Raw genomic sequence first — 16898 nt, 5'->3', positions numbered from 1 at the left:
TTGGTACCTACAGTTAAATGTTCAAACATCTGTCTGCCTTGCTGTACAAACACAGACAACTGGAAACACACCAATTCTAAGGCATAGATGGGGTTCATTAAATGTTTAAGCTTTCTCAAATAAATAGTTGTAAAGACTACATAAAGATCTTACATACACAAAGAATTATGCCAATATGTCACTGTGGTTGCCTCTAGGTAGTACTGACTAATGAGGAGTTTATCCTTCTTCACACTTTTCTGTGCTTTTCAAAATTTATATAATGAACAGATACGCCTTTGATAATGGGTGGTGGGGGTGGGGGGGAGATAAAATACAAAACAGAATCCAAAAGATTGTATGTGGAAAAAAACTGAAAGGAAAACTACCAAAATGCTACATAGTAGTTATCTCTAGATGATATGATTATGCTTGTTTTTTTCTTCCTTTTGTTTTTCTCCTAATTGTGTATACTATACACAAATTAACGAAAAAATACCACAAGCCATTAGACTTCTAAAACTTCTATATTAAAACTGTATTGCTTTCCATTGTATATCATTTAGACTTCATGTCTAATCCTTCCTGTCAAACAACTTTTTTTTTCCAGAGCCCCTTTTATCTGCCCCAGTTCCACAGACCCCATTAACTGGAATTTTACAACCTCGGCCCATTCCTGCAGGGGAAACTGTAATTGTTCCTGAAAACCTGCTGAGTAACTCAGGAGTTAGACCAGTCATTCTGATAGGTAAGGCAAAGGAATTCCGAGTCACCTGTGCCTTCTGGAATCTCAGACTGTTTTTATTGTTTGTGTGTTTATTCATGTATTCAAGGAGGGATTCATTTATCCATCTATTGATTCTTTCAGCTTTTACTGGTCACTCCTTCGTGCTGTATTAAACATAGGATTAGAAGTTGGAGAATAAGGCAAAGCCTTTTTGCCCTCGGGGAGTACTGTTCAGTGGGGGAGCCTGACCTCCCACTATCACTGGGTTAGTAAATAACTATTACAACACACTGTGATGTGTGAGCAGGTAGAGGTTCATAGCCAAGAGCAACAAGAGCTCAGGGGAGAGAGGGCCTACCTCTGCCTGGGGGGGTCTGAGAAGACTTCTGAGAAATGATGTTGAAGCTGCATCCTGGAGGGTTGGTTAGAGTGGACAAGGTGGAGGAGGAGACATTGCAGTCAACAGGAGCCAAAGCACAGAGAAAAGAAACAAGCTAAACCAGCTAACAGACCTTACTCAGGAGAACCAAAAGGCCCCACAGTTGCAGGTCTGAACTGTGGGCAGCATCTGTCAATCAGTATCTTTAAGGAGGCTGAGACCTTCTAGGTGGTCTATTAATGGAGGTGTAGACAGGTAGGGGTCCATAGATTCCTGGACTGACTTAGTGCTTTTCACGCCCACATCAAGAGTCCTCTCGGTGTTGGGGCTAGCCTAAGCCAGAAGGAGACTGACTGCCTGGTTTACCTCTAGGACAAGACAGATAGGGGCGGATGGGTGTTCCATTTCCACGGGTCTTTAGGGTGTGTTTGTGTGAGGTGTTATTTGCTTCTTGCATGGGTCTGAGCCCACCTACTTGGACCGTTTTGCTTGGAGCCCTGCCCTTTCCCAGGCTGCGCTATCTGCTGATCCTAGATCTGTAGGCATCACGGGAATCTCAGTTGTTTAAATTCCATATGGTTTAGGAAGTTCTGTTTTGAACATCAGCACAGTGCAACTTAGCCTTGGAAAGATACGTAGAACATGGGGACCCCTTAGTTCTTTGGTGCCTGCCTTTTAGAAAGTCTCACAGAGAGATTGTCCTCTCCACCACTACCAAAACAGAGAATATTTTTCACATGTTTTTATCCTGTCTGTTTCTAAGATAATTTGAGACTATTTACTGACAGGAAGAAAACTTAATAAAAATAGCTAAGATAGAAAAAGGAGTAGGAATCTCCAAGCACCTACAACTGGTACAATGTTGCTGTTGATCAATGACTTTAGCTTTTTTTTTTTTTTTTTTAGAAAATCTCAGTAAGTGAAACATGTATTGTAGTTTGTTCATTTTCTGATTTTTTATCTGGAAAGAAACTTGATCAGGAACTTTATTGGAAAATATCATTGAGGTTTTACTCAGGATACAGAGGTGTTTTGCAAACTCCTCTGTCTTCTATGGCAGTGATATAATGTTAACATGTCTCTTCTGTGGGAAACAGAGATAATTAATTTGAGTACAGTCATCCCTTAGTATCCATGGGGTGTTGGTTCCAGGCCTTCCCATACCAAAACCTGTGTATACTCAAGTCCCTGATATAAAATGACATAGTATTTGCATAGAATCTGCATGCATCCTCCCATGTACTTTAAATCATTTCTAGATTACTTATAATACCTAATACAATGCCTGCACATCCCTTCATTCATGTGGATTCAGCTTAGTACTTGGCAGGTAGCAAAGTCAAGTTTTACTTCTTGGAACTTTGTGGAATTTTTTTCCCCATGAATATTTTCCATCCACATTTGGTTGAATCCACAAATGTAGATACAAAGGGCCAACTGTATTTTGCTTCCTGTTTCTCCGATTTAATATAAAGATGAAATTTGAAGCATCCAAGTGAATTTCATAGGAATGATATATTTGATTGATTTGATTGGTAGCCCTCTCACAGGGCAGGGAATTTTATTAAACATCTTTGATCCTAGTTGAGCAAGTGTACCTGGTTGGACCTCAAAAAGAAATGTTGAACTGTATTGACCTGCTTCTATTGGGGCAGGCTATGGCACTTTACCCTATTTCTATGGAAATGTTGGTGACATTGTTGTGAGTCCTCTGCTGGTGAATTGCTACAAGATTCCACAGTTGGAAAACAAAGATTTGGAACAATTAGGGTTGACTGGCAGCCAACTTCTGAGCGTGGAAAACATGATCCTTCTAACGATACAGTATCTTGTGCGGCTGGGTAAGTTATTTTCCATAATCATTCCCTGGTAACTGTTTTTATTCTTTTTTTGTAATGCCCTTTTTCCTTTCTTTCTCACATTCATCCACCTGTCTCTTATTTTTCTTCTTTCACTTCTAACATTCTATTCCTTCCACCTTATTCTCCATGACTTTTCTCTTTCCTCTGGTTTTGTTTTCTATCCGTTTCCTCTTTGCTTCTTTGGGTCCTAGAAGAGATGAATTGCCCCACCTAGTGTCCAGTCTCATGATACTCCAAAGGGCTCCAAATTAGCAATGTGGGCAGAACTGTTAAGGGTTGTGCCATGGGCACCCCTCACTCCCTCCACCTCCAGGAGTCTGGCCAGGCCACCTTTCTGAAAACACAACTACCATCTGGAATACAAACATAGTCACTGTCTTAAACAATTTTTCCCAGTTTTCCATTTAGCCTTTTTATCTTATTTATCCACTGCCCCATACCAATTTTTTTTTCTTCTCCAGCTACACTCCTTTGATGGAGTCCTGTTGTGCTTTCCTTCATTGAGGTAGTAACTGTGGACCTCCCTGGAAGGCTCTCTAGGCTTTAGGGTAAGGAGGATACATAGGTCATGAACCCTTCACTTCCTCTATTTGGTATATCCTCCTGAGCCCCCACAGTGGGAGTAGCAGGTGCCCTGACAATGCTATAGTGGTTCAGCAGCATTTACATTGAAATGTCCTTTGTTTTGCAAACCGCAGTAGGCCATCTAATATGCAGCCTAATTATACACTCACTCCAGGACTTCAAGCCACCAATTTAGGTAGAAGAATGTTTGAGATATAAAATTTTTATATTAATCATAAAAAATTTTGTATGATCCCAAAGATTATGGTTTTGTTGCCTTGTAGGAAATTAGTCAGTACTATATCTGACTGACAACCCTTATTTCAGCATGCCTTTTTCCACTGACCATATAAACCAGATTTCTCATATTCTCATGGAACTGGCTTTGTCTTTCTGCTAGTTCCTGAATGAATGAGTTGAATAAACCTTTGAAATGTGAAAAAAAATAATTTTGGACACATTCATGAATTTTATTAGTATTAGAAAATACTGCAGTGTTAAGTGATAATAAAAGCACTGGGACAAATAGTTTACAAACCAAAAGCTTCATCTGCCCAGGTTCAGCCTTTGGGGCTTCAGTTAGCAGCCTGGCCTAGAACTCTTAGTGCTATGAGGCTGCTTTGACATGGGCTCTGCTTTGACATGGGCTCTGCTTTGACATGGGCTTTTGAAACTTGCAATACTTCAGATTTCCCATGAGAGCTGATTTCATGATAAACCTAGGACTTACTTAATCATGCTTATCGATAGGTAATAAAATTATAAAAATCACCTGAGTCTCCAGCTCATTTGATGTTATAATTTTAATTGCTACATACTGACATTGGGCTCTGGACTGTGTTCTAAGACCTAAAACCATCTTCTAGATGCACCCAGAATCAGTAAAACAAGGCTTCATAGAGCAATGATATTATAGCCAACCAAGTCAATCACTAGAGCATTTGTTTTTCAATCTTAATAACAATTTAAAAAGTCATGAATGACCATGTTAATTAAACAAACCAGATGGTCAAAATAAAATGTCTTCCATTAAATTACTAAGAGCTCTTATCTTAAAAAAAAAAAAATAGAACAATCTCAATTTAATTTTACACAGACTCTTCTCTGCCCCGCAAGATCAATTCTCTCCAGAGTTTTATTTTCAATCATTCAGTTATGTCTCTCAGTGTACAATATGAATAATTATTCCATTTTTTTTAATCTAAGCTTTCTACATTGGGACTTCTCTGCCCCTAAACAACCGTTCTGGAGTCCTTAAAATTTTTTTTTGCCTCTGGAGGTTTTGAGAAGGCAGCAAGAATATTTTCACATATGCCATAGAGTATAGAAAATTAAAGAAATAAATCCAAACTTCTAAAAGGACAGTTTTAATACTTTGGTGGCTCAGTTACTTGGAGGTAACAGAGAAGAAGAAAAGCAAGATTCTTCAGAAAGAACAGACCTTTCCACTACAGTCACTTTAAAAAAAAATCTCAGTTATTTCACAATCTGAAAATCTTTTGAAGTAGATAATGAAATCAGCAAATCCAGAGATTCTTGCAAGGCTCCGAGTCTGGTGGAACCTTGTCTTTTCCTATTAAGGTAGCTCTATCCAAAAAGCCATTAGAACTGATGCCTAGGCCAAAATGAGTTACTGGAGATCAGCACTTGAAGGAAAAAATTACTATTATGAAGCTTGCAAAAAGTGGAAAAAAGGCTCCTCTGCTTTAACTATAAAGGCTGAGGATGAAAAAGTGAGAGTTGATGATTGGAAGCAAGGCATTTTACTGTAAGAAGTCTCTTAACCTCGTTTAAACTTTAACATCTTTTTCTCCATTTCTCAATTCCTAACAAGAATTCAGTCAAAACACTATAAAAGTATGTTTTAAGACAACAGAGAATGCTGTGAACGTGTTTGATAATTTTGTTTTCCCAGAACACCTTTATATTTGAAGTTAATTATGCTTCCTGATGGAACATGTTACTCAATCCTGTTTCGGAGTAGGTCTTATGGCCACAACTATTAACCAGGCATCTGAGCCTTCAGGTCATCAATAAGGGACAGTAGGGAATTGGAGAGCACCAGGGCCACCTGCTTTGAAGCTGTCACATGTCCTGGTGTAAGAAAACTTTAAGTAGACAACCACCTTCCCTTCATTTGCAACAGTTAGTACAAATCTATCCACTTTAAGCTCACTGCTAAGTATGTACCTAGCAACCACTACCATGATGCTAATTTGATAAAGCTGAATGAAGATCAGAAGTCTTCGTGGCTCCCAGGTGATTAAAACAACAACAAATGCTGTAATCCTAGCACTCTGGGAGGCTGAAGCAGGAGGATCACTTGAGGATCACAGAGGTTTGAGACCAGTCTGAGTGAGACTCCATCTCTACAAATAATGGAAAAATTAGCTGTGCGTGGTGGCCCACACCTATAGTCCCAGCTACTTGGGAGGCTGAGGCAGGAAGATCGCTTGAGCCCAGGAGTTTGAGGTTGTAGTGAGCTACGATGATGCCACTGCACGACAGAGTGAGACTCTGTCTCAAAAATCCAAAAACCTCCTCCTACCAAGTGATTGGGAAGGACATAAGAAACATAATATAATCATTACAATTTTCTTGTCCTATTTCCACGTATAGAAGAGAAAAATCTGTCTATGATGTTTCCACTCGCCTGTGTTTCCCTGGCCCCTAGCCAATCCTGGAAAAACTTTGTTCTCCAATTAAAATAGCTTATTTTTTAAATGTATAATACTGTATTTAATCTTCCTTGTCTGAAAAACATTACTAAAGCCCTCATTGTCCTAATTTCCCAGAAAAGATGGGTAGGGCCAGGGAGGCCACTTAAATTCCTGTTAGACTTGAAGTTTAGACTTCCTAGAAGTTGGGGGCTGTAGTGCTCCGTGATCATGCCATGCCCTGCCCTCCAGCCTGGGCAACAGGAAGGAAGGAGTCCTGGCTCACTCGAGGGGCCTCCTTCCCACACAGAAGTCTAGTCCCTCACCCTGTGTTCTTTTGTACAGGGCTTTTATCCCTGGGGTATGGGGCTATTGCTTGGTCTCAGTTCGCAGATGCTGAAGTGTGTGTTTACTGGAGCCTGAGTTTCAAATCTTGGGTTCACATAGCAAAAGAAATTACTGAATACAGGGAGTGATTATATTCTCACTGGTTTCAATTTAAACTAAATATAGAAATCTTAGTTCATTTGTGTCACTTGGATACCAAACATTGACTTGCTCATTTTGTTCTAAAGACTGGTTGAGTTTCTAAAGAGAATGAGAAACAAAGTCCCCCTAATTCCAGAGGCCACAGGTCAGCAGTATGAGCTTAGCCCTAAGCACGGCTAGGGAAGAGGGCCAAATGCTGTATTTGACAATCCCAAACACTGGGAAATAACTAGATCATGAAAGCATTCTCTATCTGGGGAAAGTGTGAGGCTGCCTAAAATATAACTTGGGAGTGAAAAATAATTAAACTTAATTTTCCTGTGGACATTATTCTCAAAATTAGATATAGAGGCAGTATGTTAAAAATGCTTTTCAAAGTATCTATGAATAAAACGAGAAATGAATGAAACCTAAAACTGATTACACACCAGCAGGTTGGCTTCTTATTTCATTAGTCAGTAGCAATTTCCATAATGCCAAGCTTAATAGGTCAAGAAATAAGCCATCTGTGATGACCATCTCTCGAGGCATACAGCAGAACTGATAGTCTCTCTCAGTTCATCCTCTCTTAAAGAGACCAGGGTTAGAATAGAGGAGAACAGAAGCCTGATTTAAAAAAAAAAAAAAAAAAATAGAGGCAAAGAGAAAAAAAGAGAAGGCAATGTCACAACAGGAAGTGGTTAGTATGGGCTCTATACATGGGACCACCCCAGGAAAAAGAGTTTGGTTCCCAGCTGGAGTAGGGCAGGCTTAGGAGGACAGCAGGATGGTGTGTGTTCCTCTCTCCTACCTGTAATTTTTTTAAATTCCAGCTGTAATCCTCTTCATTATAGGTCCTGATCAGATACCTCTCAGGGAAGAATTTGAGCAAATCATGCTGAAAGCTATGCAGGAATTTACTCTGAGAGAGCGAGCCCTGCAGATAGGTGCTCAGTGTGTACCTGTGTCGCCAGGACAGCTTCCCTGGCTTGCAAGATTAATTGCCAGCGTATCTCAAGACTTGGTTCATGTGATTGTGACCCAGAACTCTTTGGCAGAGGGCATTTCAGAGACACTGAGGACTCTCAGTGAAATGAGACACTATCAAAGGCTACCAGATTATGTTGTGGCAATTTGTGCATCGAAAATCAGAGGAAATGAATTTTGTGTGGTAGTGTTAGGTGAGTAATTTTGTTTTTTTGTTTGTTTGTTTATTTAATCCATTCATTCAACCATCTGTCCATTTGAAAAGTATCTATCAGGTACTTCGGGCATCTGTGTCATCAATCTCTGATGAATTGCTCCAATTCGAGTTCTTCCTCCTAATTTTAACTTTTCCTTTCCTTCTCAGGTCAGGTTTTTGTAGCCCTCAGTTTGGCTGGTGCCCCTGTCAGCTGGTTGTGGGGCATTATTTCAAAGCTCACCCTGGTTACAGATACCCTTGTCTCATGTAACTGCTGTCCTTAAAAGGTTCTGGAAATGTTACCACTCTAGCATGTGATAAAGCCAGCACCACAAGTGGCCTAAGCCAGTTAGTCAAATTTGCCAGAAACTTAGCTCATATGTTCTCCTTTTCACTGAAGAGTCTATTTAATATTGTAATGTTGATGCTAAAGAAAAGATTCAGAAAGTCAGCACATTGTCTGTTTGTTTGTTTCTTTGTTTTTCACTATGCTGTTTTTTTTTTTTTTTTAAATCAGGCACCATCCTGAATAGCGATTTGGACTAAATTTTATTTCTCTCCTCTCTGTACTGAATGGCTCTCACCTCTTCCAAGCAAAGAGGTGAAGCCCCTTAACTTTGGCAAAACCTGTCTGCACATCTTTCTGTGCTATATATATTTTCAGAAAGCTTCATCACACAATGTGATACATTAATTTTTAAAATTTTTATTTGTAAAAGCAACTTAACATAAGTTATATTTTTAAGGCAAATATTCATAATAACCATGCATACACAATTTTTATGAGTTTTTTTCATATTCTTTGCTAGTCTTTTTTTCTGCTTATGTCCGCTGCCCCTGGGCACTCATTGGCCCCAATGGCCCAAACTGGGGGCAGCTATGGTGTCACCCACAGCCCCTGGCAGGGCACGGGGCCCCTAGTCTTTAAACACATGCGTGTGTATGTTTTCACAGTTACAATCGTAAGGTACATCATTTTTTCACTTCATCACCTAGCATTATAAATGTTTTCTGCTTCTGTCTATAGTCTTCAAATTTTGACATTCCAAATCTTTTAATGTGCCCTGATTGTCTTAACCCAAGTCCCTGTAGTAATACCCTTTGGTTGTTTCCAGTTGTTGCTATTACAAATAATGTTCCAGTGAACGTTTGTTCTATTGCGGAGTCATCTCTTCTCCTCTCTGTTCTGCAGGCCAGCATCAGTCCCGAGCGCTGGCAGAGAGCATGCTCACCACAAGTGAGTTTTTGAAAGAAATTAGTTATGAGCTCATCACAGGAAAGGTCAGTTTCCTGGCATCACATTTCAAAACCACGTCATTAGGTGAGTGGTTGTAAGATCCAGCAACACTGTCAGCCCCTAGCTGCATGATTTTCTGAATTTAAATCTTATCCTGTGAGGAGAGGAGTGTGGAGCATAAGCTTGCCAGCAGATATATCATGTAGAGTGATTTATCCTACATGTTTTGTTACTAACATCATAGGAAGCAGCAGGGGGTCTGGAGGAAGACATGTCAGTACTAGGATCAGAAGCCTCAGCTCAGCCGTGACTTTGTTGAGGTCTCTCTCTCCCTGAATCTCAGTTTTCTAATACGTCAAATGGGGGTAGAATAATCCCGTTCTGCCTGCTTTCAAATATTACAGAGGTCCAGAGAGAGAAGAGTGTGCGAAAGCATGTAAACTGTAAGCACAATCCCAGTGAGGGTAGCTCTTGCGATAGAGACGCCCCTGTAGAGATGGCCAAGCTTAAACACCAACGTGAATCACTGGCCAGCCAACAGATCTTGATGAGAACCCAGCCTAACGGCCAAACGTGGACACTGATAAAAACGATACAAACATCTCCTTCCTTGTAACCTTATTTCCGATTTCTTTTGTAATAGGCGATGACCTGGACAAGCTGCTAGAAAAAATGCAACAAAGAAGAGGAGACAGTGTGGTTACCCCCTTCAACGGAGACCTTAACGAATGCGTGTCACCCCAGGAGGCTGCTGCTATGATACCCATGCAAAACCTGGGTAATGTCACCTCAGACCAAGAGGAGGAAATCAGTCCTTGGGACGGCATTATAGAAACTAAGTCATTCTGAGGGTTTTGAGGATTCTTCTTGAAGTCATAGACCACGACAGCCTTTTCCTCATTGTCTATGTGATAAATTTGGTTCAAATTAAAAATGCCTTACCATTAAAAGTTTTAAAATGCCTTGTTCCTGGTAAAAGTCTCCTAGAATGAGAATCAAAGACTGTATCTTAAGGACTCTCTCTTGTTTTCCCTGAAAGATTCCAGGGAACTTGGTGCATTTTCCTTAGCTCTACCAGCTGTGCCCAGAGAGTTGTGCTTGCTGAGGGCTTCAAAGAACTGCTTGAAAGAAGGTCTGGACTATAGGCCTGCAGGGCCTCCCTCGTGCTCCTTCACTTACACTCTGACTCCGATGTCACCTCAGTAATAGCGAGGCCTTCCTGGCAGATAGAGCAGCACTGCCAACAGGTCATCTGCCCTGCAACAAGCTTCAGGGCCAGGAGGGAGACCGGGGGCCAGGGATGAGGAGTTCTGTCCTTAGACTGGATTCTTTTGGGTTCAAATTCCTGCCCCAATTCTCTGATTGACAGGGACAACATAGGAGAGGATAGGAAAAAGAGCAGGCGAAAGGATAGATGGGAAACAGACCCACATAAGCTGCTGCTGACAGCCACTTGGCCACCGCTTGATGGGAATGCATCATTTATATATTAGGATTGCCTCAGGCAGTAAAAGCAGTGTGGCTTGGCATCAGCTCAGTTGTGAAAACACATGCAAATACAGGCAATAAAATGTTTTGCCTTCTGGACGGTATTTGGTAATAAAGTGATCATCCAGATGATCTAAAATGTGTTTATATTAACTATTTTGAATTGTTAACACATTTAGAATTTAAACATTCTCAGAGGACTTACAGATTCCCAAGTACATATCCTTGGTTCCCTGTTTAAAAAACATTGCTTAAAGATATTTGTGTGTTTCCTCAAACTTCAAACCTTGCTAAGTTAATTTCTACACATTTATGGAGGTGTTTGGTCCCCACCGATCCAACCTGTGAAATGAAGAAAATAACAGCCTAACTATATCAAAAGACAGACTTATTTTGATCACTAGTCTTTGTGCTGCAAAAACTATTTGGACTACTATTAAAAGTTGTAGCTTTGGGGCCGGGCATAATGGCTCATATCTATAATCACTCTGGGAGGCTGAGACGGGAGGATTGCTTGAGCTCAGGAGTTCAAGACCAGCCTGAGCAAGAGCAAGACCCTGTCTCTACCAAAAATAGAAAAGTCAGTCATGCACTGTGGTAGGCGCCTGTAGCCCAGCTATTTGGGAGGCTGAGGCAGGAGGATCACTTGAGCCCAGGAGTTTGAGGTTGCTGTGAGCTATGATGATGCCACTGCACTCTATCCCAGGACAACAGAGCAAGACTCTGTCTCAAAAAAAAAAAAAAAAAAAAAAAAATTGCAGCTTTGGGCTTTTCCAGTGTGTTCTCTCAGCCAGTAGGGAGACCACCCATAAAAATCTCCACTCACCATCAGTGTCTGTGGTAGCTAAAGTACTGTGACTGCTGTCTTTGCCTAGACTGCGTTGCAGTTTAATTAGCACAGGTTAATTAGGCCCTTGTGATTCTGTTTTAGCCAAACTGCCACATGTGTTCCTGATAAAAAGCAGGTCTTTAAAGGATGGGATGTTGCCTGCTCAGGTGTTTAGCTAACTAAACTTGTTTCTTTCATTGCTTGTGTGTGTGGATGTGCACGCACATATAAGAAAGATTGATTGCTTGGTTATACTTGCAATAAAAAGCTACTGACATGCTTAGAGTATCTGAGCAATGTTTTTGTAATACGTCACCTGCTGAGTGGCCAGCTGGCTATGTCATGAGTCAGGTCTCTTCAGATAGTCCAGGCGTCAGCACTGGAGTTGACTACAACCAGCTAGACCTGCCAGGTCACACACACTGGCAAAGTGGAGCAGAGTGGGAAGAAAGGTGAAGGTCAGGTCTGCGTGACCTACGTTATGTAGTCCCTGGGAGGGGAATTTCAGACCATGTTGCAACTGACGTGCTGAACAGGAAATGTTTACTGTAGTGCCATCCAGAAAAGCTCAAAGAAACTCAGCATCATTGTAGTGACAGCATCACCTCCTTCCCTGAACTGGGTCTGGGCTCGAGCACTGGCCGGTGCTGATATTCTTAAAGAAAACTGGAAACTCTCCCCTTTCCAGAGATGAGTCCTGGCTCCAGCTGCAAGGGTGTAGTCTGTCTCCATGTGTCTGGCTCGGGGTAGGGGACGTTAAACTAGGCATTTGTGAGACAATCAGTTGATTTTAATACATTTGTAAAACCACATCCACTCCTGAGCACATCCTCTCAGCCAAGTTTCCAGGGAAAATAGACACATCTGTTAAAACTCAATAGAGAGTACGACTAGCATGTGAGGATTCCTTACTGTGTGTGTGTTATATGTCCTCATATGAATTTATAGTGGCCATTGTGGAAGTAAATTAATCTTGTTCTTATGACTTTTTTTTAAATTTTAGATTTAGATAATGAAACCTTCCAAATTTATCAACCACAGCTCACAGTGGCCAGAAAACTCTTATCCCAGGTGTGTGCTATAGCAGACAGTGGCAGCCAGAGCCTGGACCTCGGTCACTTCAGCAAAGTGGACTTCATCATCATTGTCCCAAGGTCGGAGGTGTTGGTCCAGCAAACTCTTCAACGGATTCGACAATCAGGTAAGAGTGAACTTCTGAAGAGGAGCCTACCTAGATCCAGCTTTAGCTCTCCTCTGCCTCTTTTCTTTTGCTTAATCCAAATGTTTATAGGACACTGAAAACTTTCTTCAGCAATAAAAATCATAAAGGCACTTTAAATGTTTTTTTGAATTTATAAGTTTTCCCTAAGAGTACTCTGTCCTTTTTCCCTCCAAGGTCAAGGGTAAGTTACTTGCATGTTTGCCAGATACTATTACGTCCATGACATAAGCTGTGGGACTCGAATCTGGTCATTCATTGATGAAGAGAAATTTTCTCCAGATCAGGACAGCCCTGCATGGGATGATGGAGTCTGTGCCCCTGAACTCCTTCCCTGCTCCGATAGGTCACCTTGCCATAGGTGGATTCTTGGACATTTAGTGTATTACCAGGACACTTGCTGCCGAGAAACCAGAACACCATCCTGCCACGTCAGCAATGAGATTGAGACATAAAAACGCAAGGTTAGAATTATTCCTAATAACTTTAAGAGAATGAGTATAGAGGAAGAAATATTTTTCCCACATAATGTTAAAAGGTAGAGAGCAAAACTTTTACAAGTCTAAAAAAAGGAGCCACTTTACAAGTCTGTGGTAAATAATAACCCTTTTCAAAAATAAAATTTGCTTAGAATTACAAGAAGCCATGAGGAATTTAGAAAATTGAGACAGCTGAAAAGCACTTGGCCTTTGTAAACTAGGTTTGAAAAGGAAATTATAAATGTCGAGTCGCTTCTGATTACCTTAGCTGGGGAAAGACACATGCACAAACACGTGCGCACACGCACACACATGCACATTTTAGCTGGAGGATGAATCTTTTTGCCACAGTAAATAATCTTATTTTCAATATATTTAAAAACAGGAAGCAGAAAAATTCAGAAGTGCTTAAAACATGGTCTATATGTTCCATATCTATCATACAGTGCCCCTTTTAAAATGCAAATTTCCCTTCAGTGAGTCTGGGGGTTGCTCCAGAGTCTGCATTTCTAACAAGCTTCCAGGGAATGCCAGTGCTGCTGGTCTGAAGACCACACTTTAAAGAGCAGGATTCTATAAGAAATCTTGTGTTGTTAGGTCCATGGGCCAAATGAACTGACTAAAAATACATTTTCCCTCTCTCTTTAACCTCTCCTGGTGGCTGTGACTGACGCAGGTATAGTCTTGTCCACATCTGGAGGCCCAGGTGCCTGGTCAATAGCGTAGTCTTCTTTTTAGCCTCTCAGTTTCTGAATGACAAGTTACAAAATGACCTGTTGGAAATATCAACTTGTAGGTGATGAGCTGGAGAAGGTAAAATGCCAGCTCTCCCAGAAACCAGAGTAAGTTCTATGCTCTCTCAGCTACCGGCCATTTCTGCACTTTTTTCCTTCCCTCCCCTCATTGTGGGAAGTAGACAGACTTCAGTCACAGCAAGCAGTAACCAGATTTTTTTGTTATTTCTTATGGATTTTCTGCTTTTATACATGAAGGAAGTGCCTTCTCTTTTGGGTATTTTACTTGTACCAATTGGTATCTGTGGCCTCCCTGAGTTTGTGATCTGATATCCCAAGTTGTGCTTGAACAAACATAGCATAGTATCTTGTGAAGTGACAAAGTTGTCTACAGAAACTTTTCCTGAAATAACCTCTCGGTGACCTGTACTTTCACCTTTCGCAATGGATGCAATCCCTGAAGAAAGTGTGTAGATCTTTCCTTTTCCCTTCTCAGTTCCCTCAGATTTTTCTAGAGTATTTTAAGATTGCCACCCCTCAGAAAGGTACCAGAATTTGACTAGTTGTATAAGCTTAGAATCTAGAAAAAAAATGTTATAGACAGATTTGGAAAACTCAGAGCAAAGCATATTTTAAAAATTATTCACATCTGGCTTGGGCATACACACTGAAATTTTTCTTGCAAAAATAATCACTTCTGTATATTTAAAATAACTTTATTCATTTTTATTATAGAAAAACTTGATTATGGTATTCTTTTTGGGAATAACACCAATTGGGTATCGGACAGTGGTCGGGGCTGGGTGGAAGGGATGGGTGTATACCTACTTGATGAGTGCGATGCGCACTGCCTGGGGAATGGACACGCTTTAAGTTCTGACTGGGGGGGATGGGGTGGGGGGAGGGGATGGGTGCATACCTACATGATGAGTGTGATGTGCACTGTCTAGGGAATGGACACTATTGAAGCTCAGACTCGGGGGGATGGGGAGGCATGGGCAATATATATAACCTGAACTTTTGTACCCCCATAATGAGCTGAAAAAATAAATAAATAAATAAATAAAATAGAAAAGAAAAATAAAAGAAAGTAAAAAATTAAAGTATTTATAATCCCACCATTCAAGGATAACTACTGGCCGGGCGCGGTGGCTCACGCCTGTAATCCTAGCTCTCTGGGAGGCCGAGGCGGGTGGATCGCTTGAGGTCAGGAGTTCGAGACCAGCCTGAGCAAGAGCGAGACCCTGTCTCTACTAAAAATAGAAAGAAATTATATGGACAACTAAAAATCTATATAGAAAAAATTAGCCGGGCATAGTGGCGCATGCCTGTAGTCCCAGCTACTCGGGAGGCTGAGGCAGTAGGATCGCTTAAGCCGAGGAGTCTGAGGTTGCTGTGAGCTAAGCTGACGCCACGGCACTCACTCTAGCCTGGGCAACAAAGTGAGACTCCGTCTCAACAAAAAAAAAAAAAAAAAAAGGATAACTACTGTTAAAATCTTGGCACTAACAAATGACTAATACCTAGCATTCCACCTCTCTTCCCCACCTGTGTCTGATTTTCATTTGGCATTACAGTGTACATGCTTTTCCATGTCATGAAAAGCTTTCGTAAGCATCATTCTTAATGCATGTATAGCATTCCATACCATAACTACACCAACATGTATTTGCTTTGATATTTAAATACTTTCATATTCTTGGAGCAAATACCAATTGATGGAAGAGAAAGGACCAGAAGCATGTTAAAGTGTAAGGAGAAATTGTTCAGGGCAGAGTAAATAGCAGGAGATCATCTACTGAAATAACTCTTAAAAATCATAGCTACTAAAACAGAAAAAGTTCTCAAGAAATCATCTGACTCCCTTTCCTCACATTTCATCATGAGCTTAGTTTGCCTGAGGCCACGGAGGGCAGTACCTTGGGAGAAAGGACACTGGAGCCTCTTTTAGTGCCCTTCTCAGGCCCGGCCCCAGCAGGTGCTCACTGATGTTTGAATGGAGGGAGGGAAGGGATGGGCAGCAGGAGAAATAACGTCCACGGCCTCCACTTCCTGGTCCCAGCTGCCTCCTTTCCTAAGGAAAGATGTCAGCAGCCAGCCTGCCAGGAAAAGCACCAGGCAGGGAGACGTGCCAGCCTGTGCAGAAAGGGCACATCCTTGGCAAGCGCGTGTGTGGCTGAAAGTAGAAAGATGAAAATAGAAACCATCACATTGTTGCAGACCCAGCACTAAAGTGAAGCATCTGATACCTCAACTCACATTCTGATTAAGAAATGAAGGAAAGACGGGAGGGAGGGGGGAAAAAGAAAACAAATAAAATGTTATGGAAGTAATTTTAAGGTTAAAAAAAGAAATGAAATGGGTTAAACATCTTTAAGTTGCCTAAAGTAGATTTGTAACTGCTAGGGCGATCAGTGGAGAGGAGCATTTTTAGACTATAGGCAATGCTGTTGTTTTAGTGTGTGTGTGTGTTTTTTTTTTTAATTTGAAGTTCGAACTAGAGAATACTAGGGTACTGGTGCAAACAAAATGCAAGCCACTTTCAATGCAAGGTGGGTGGGATGAATACGGAAGTGTTAGTGCCTGTCTGGATGTTTCCCCTCCCTGCTTTTAGGATGGTGTTCGTGGGAGCCCCAGCACATGGGAGCCGGTCTGGGAGTATCAGTTAAGGAAGTGTCATCATGCTTAGGGGAATGACACAAATTTGATGCTTCAACACATGCATGATTATGAAAGTGCCAGAGAGATATATTTGTCTGCTGATATATAGGTAGATTACAATGGAGGCCAGGAAGTTTTAACGAAGTGGTAGAGATTGGGAGCAGAACTGAAGAGATAGTGGAAGACATTCTCACTTTCTAAAACATGTTTTCTTGGTCTCATCAACTTTATGCCGCCTTGTTCGTTACCAACACTTTCAACATTAAAAAGACAGTATTTATTGGGCAGAGACAAAGGTGGCAGGGAACAGGATCCTGGGGAAGAAAGTCCTGGGAAACTACTCTGTCCTGAGGTGGAAGAGAGGACCAGTGACTCCTCTGTGCAGCCTAACTGAGCATATCCGCTCACATCCCAGCAGCCCAGCCCAGCCCC

At 41.2% G+C, this 16898-nt stretch overlaps 1 protein-coding gene across 1 annotated transcript in view; it reads left to right on the top strand.

Moving 5' to 3' along the window:
* Positions 1-16898, top strand: part of GREB1L (GREB1 like retinoic acid receptor coactivator) — a 229932-nt gene that overhangs the window by 160193 nt on the left and 52841 nt on the right. Inside the window, exons 11-16 of the mRNA XM_069468527.1 lie at positions 590-727; positions 2741-2926; positions 7491-7817; positions 9012-9140; positions 9700-9834; positions 12377-12574. Coding sequence (XP_069324628.1) covers positions 590-727; positions 2741-2926; positions 7491-7817; positions 9012-9140; positions 9700-9834; positions 12377-12574 — 1113 coding nt within the window. The remainder of the gene's footprint in view (positions 1-589; positions 728-2740; positions 2927-7490; positions 7818-9011; positions 9141-9699; positions 9835-12376; positions 12575-16898) is intronic.

Source organism: Eulemur rufifrons, chromosome 5 (genome assembly GCF_041146395.1).
Source record: "Eulemur rufifrons isolate Redbay chromosome 5, OSU_ERuf_1, whole genome shotgun sequence".
NCBI classification, from domain to species: domain Eukaryota; kingdom Metazoa; phylum Chordata; class Mammalia; order Primates; family Lemuridae; genus Eulemur; species Eulemur rufifrons.
This window is presented reverse-complemented; position numbering and strand designations above follow the sequence as displayed.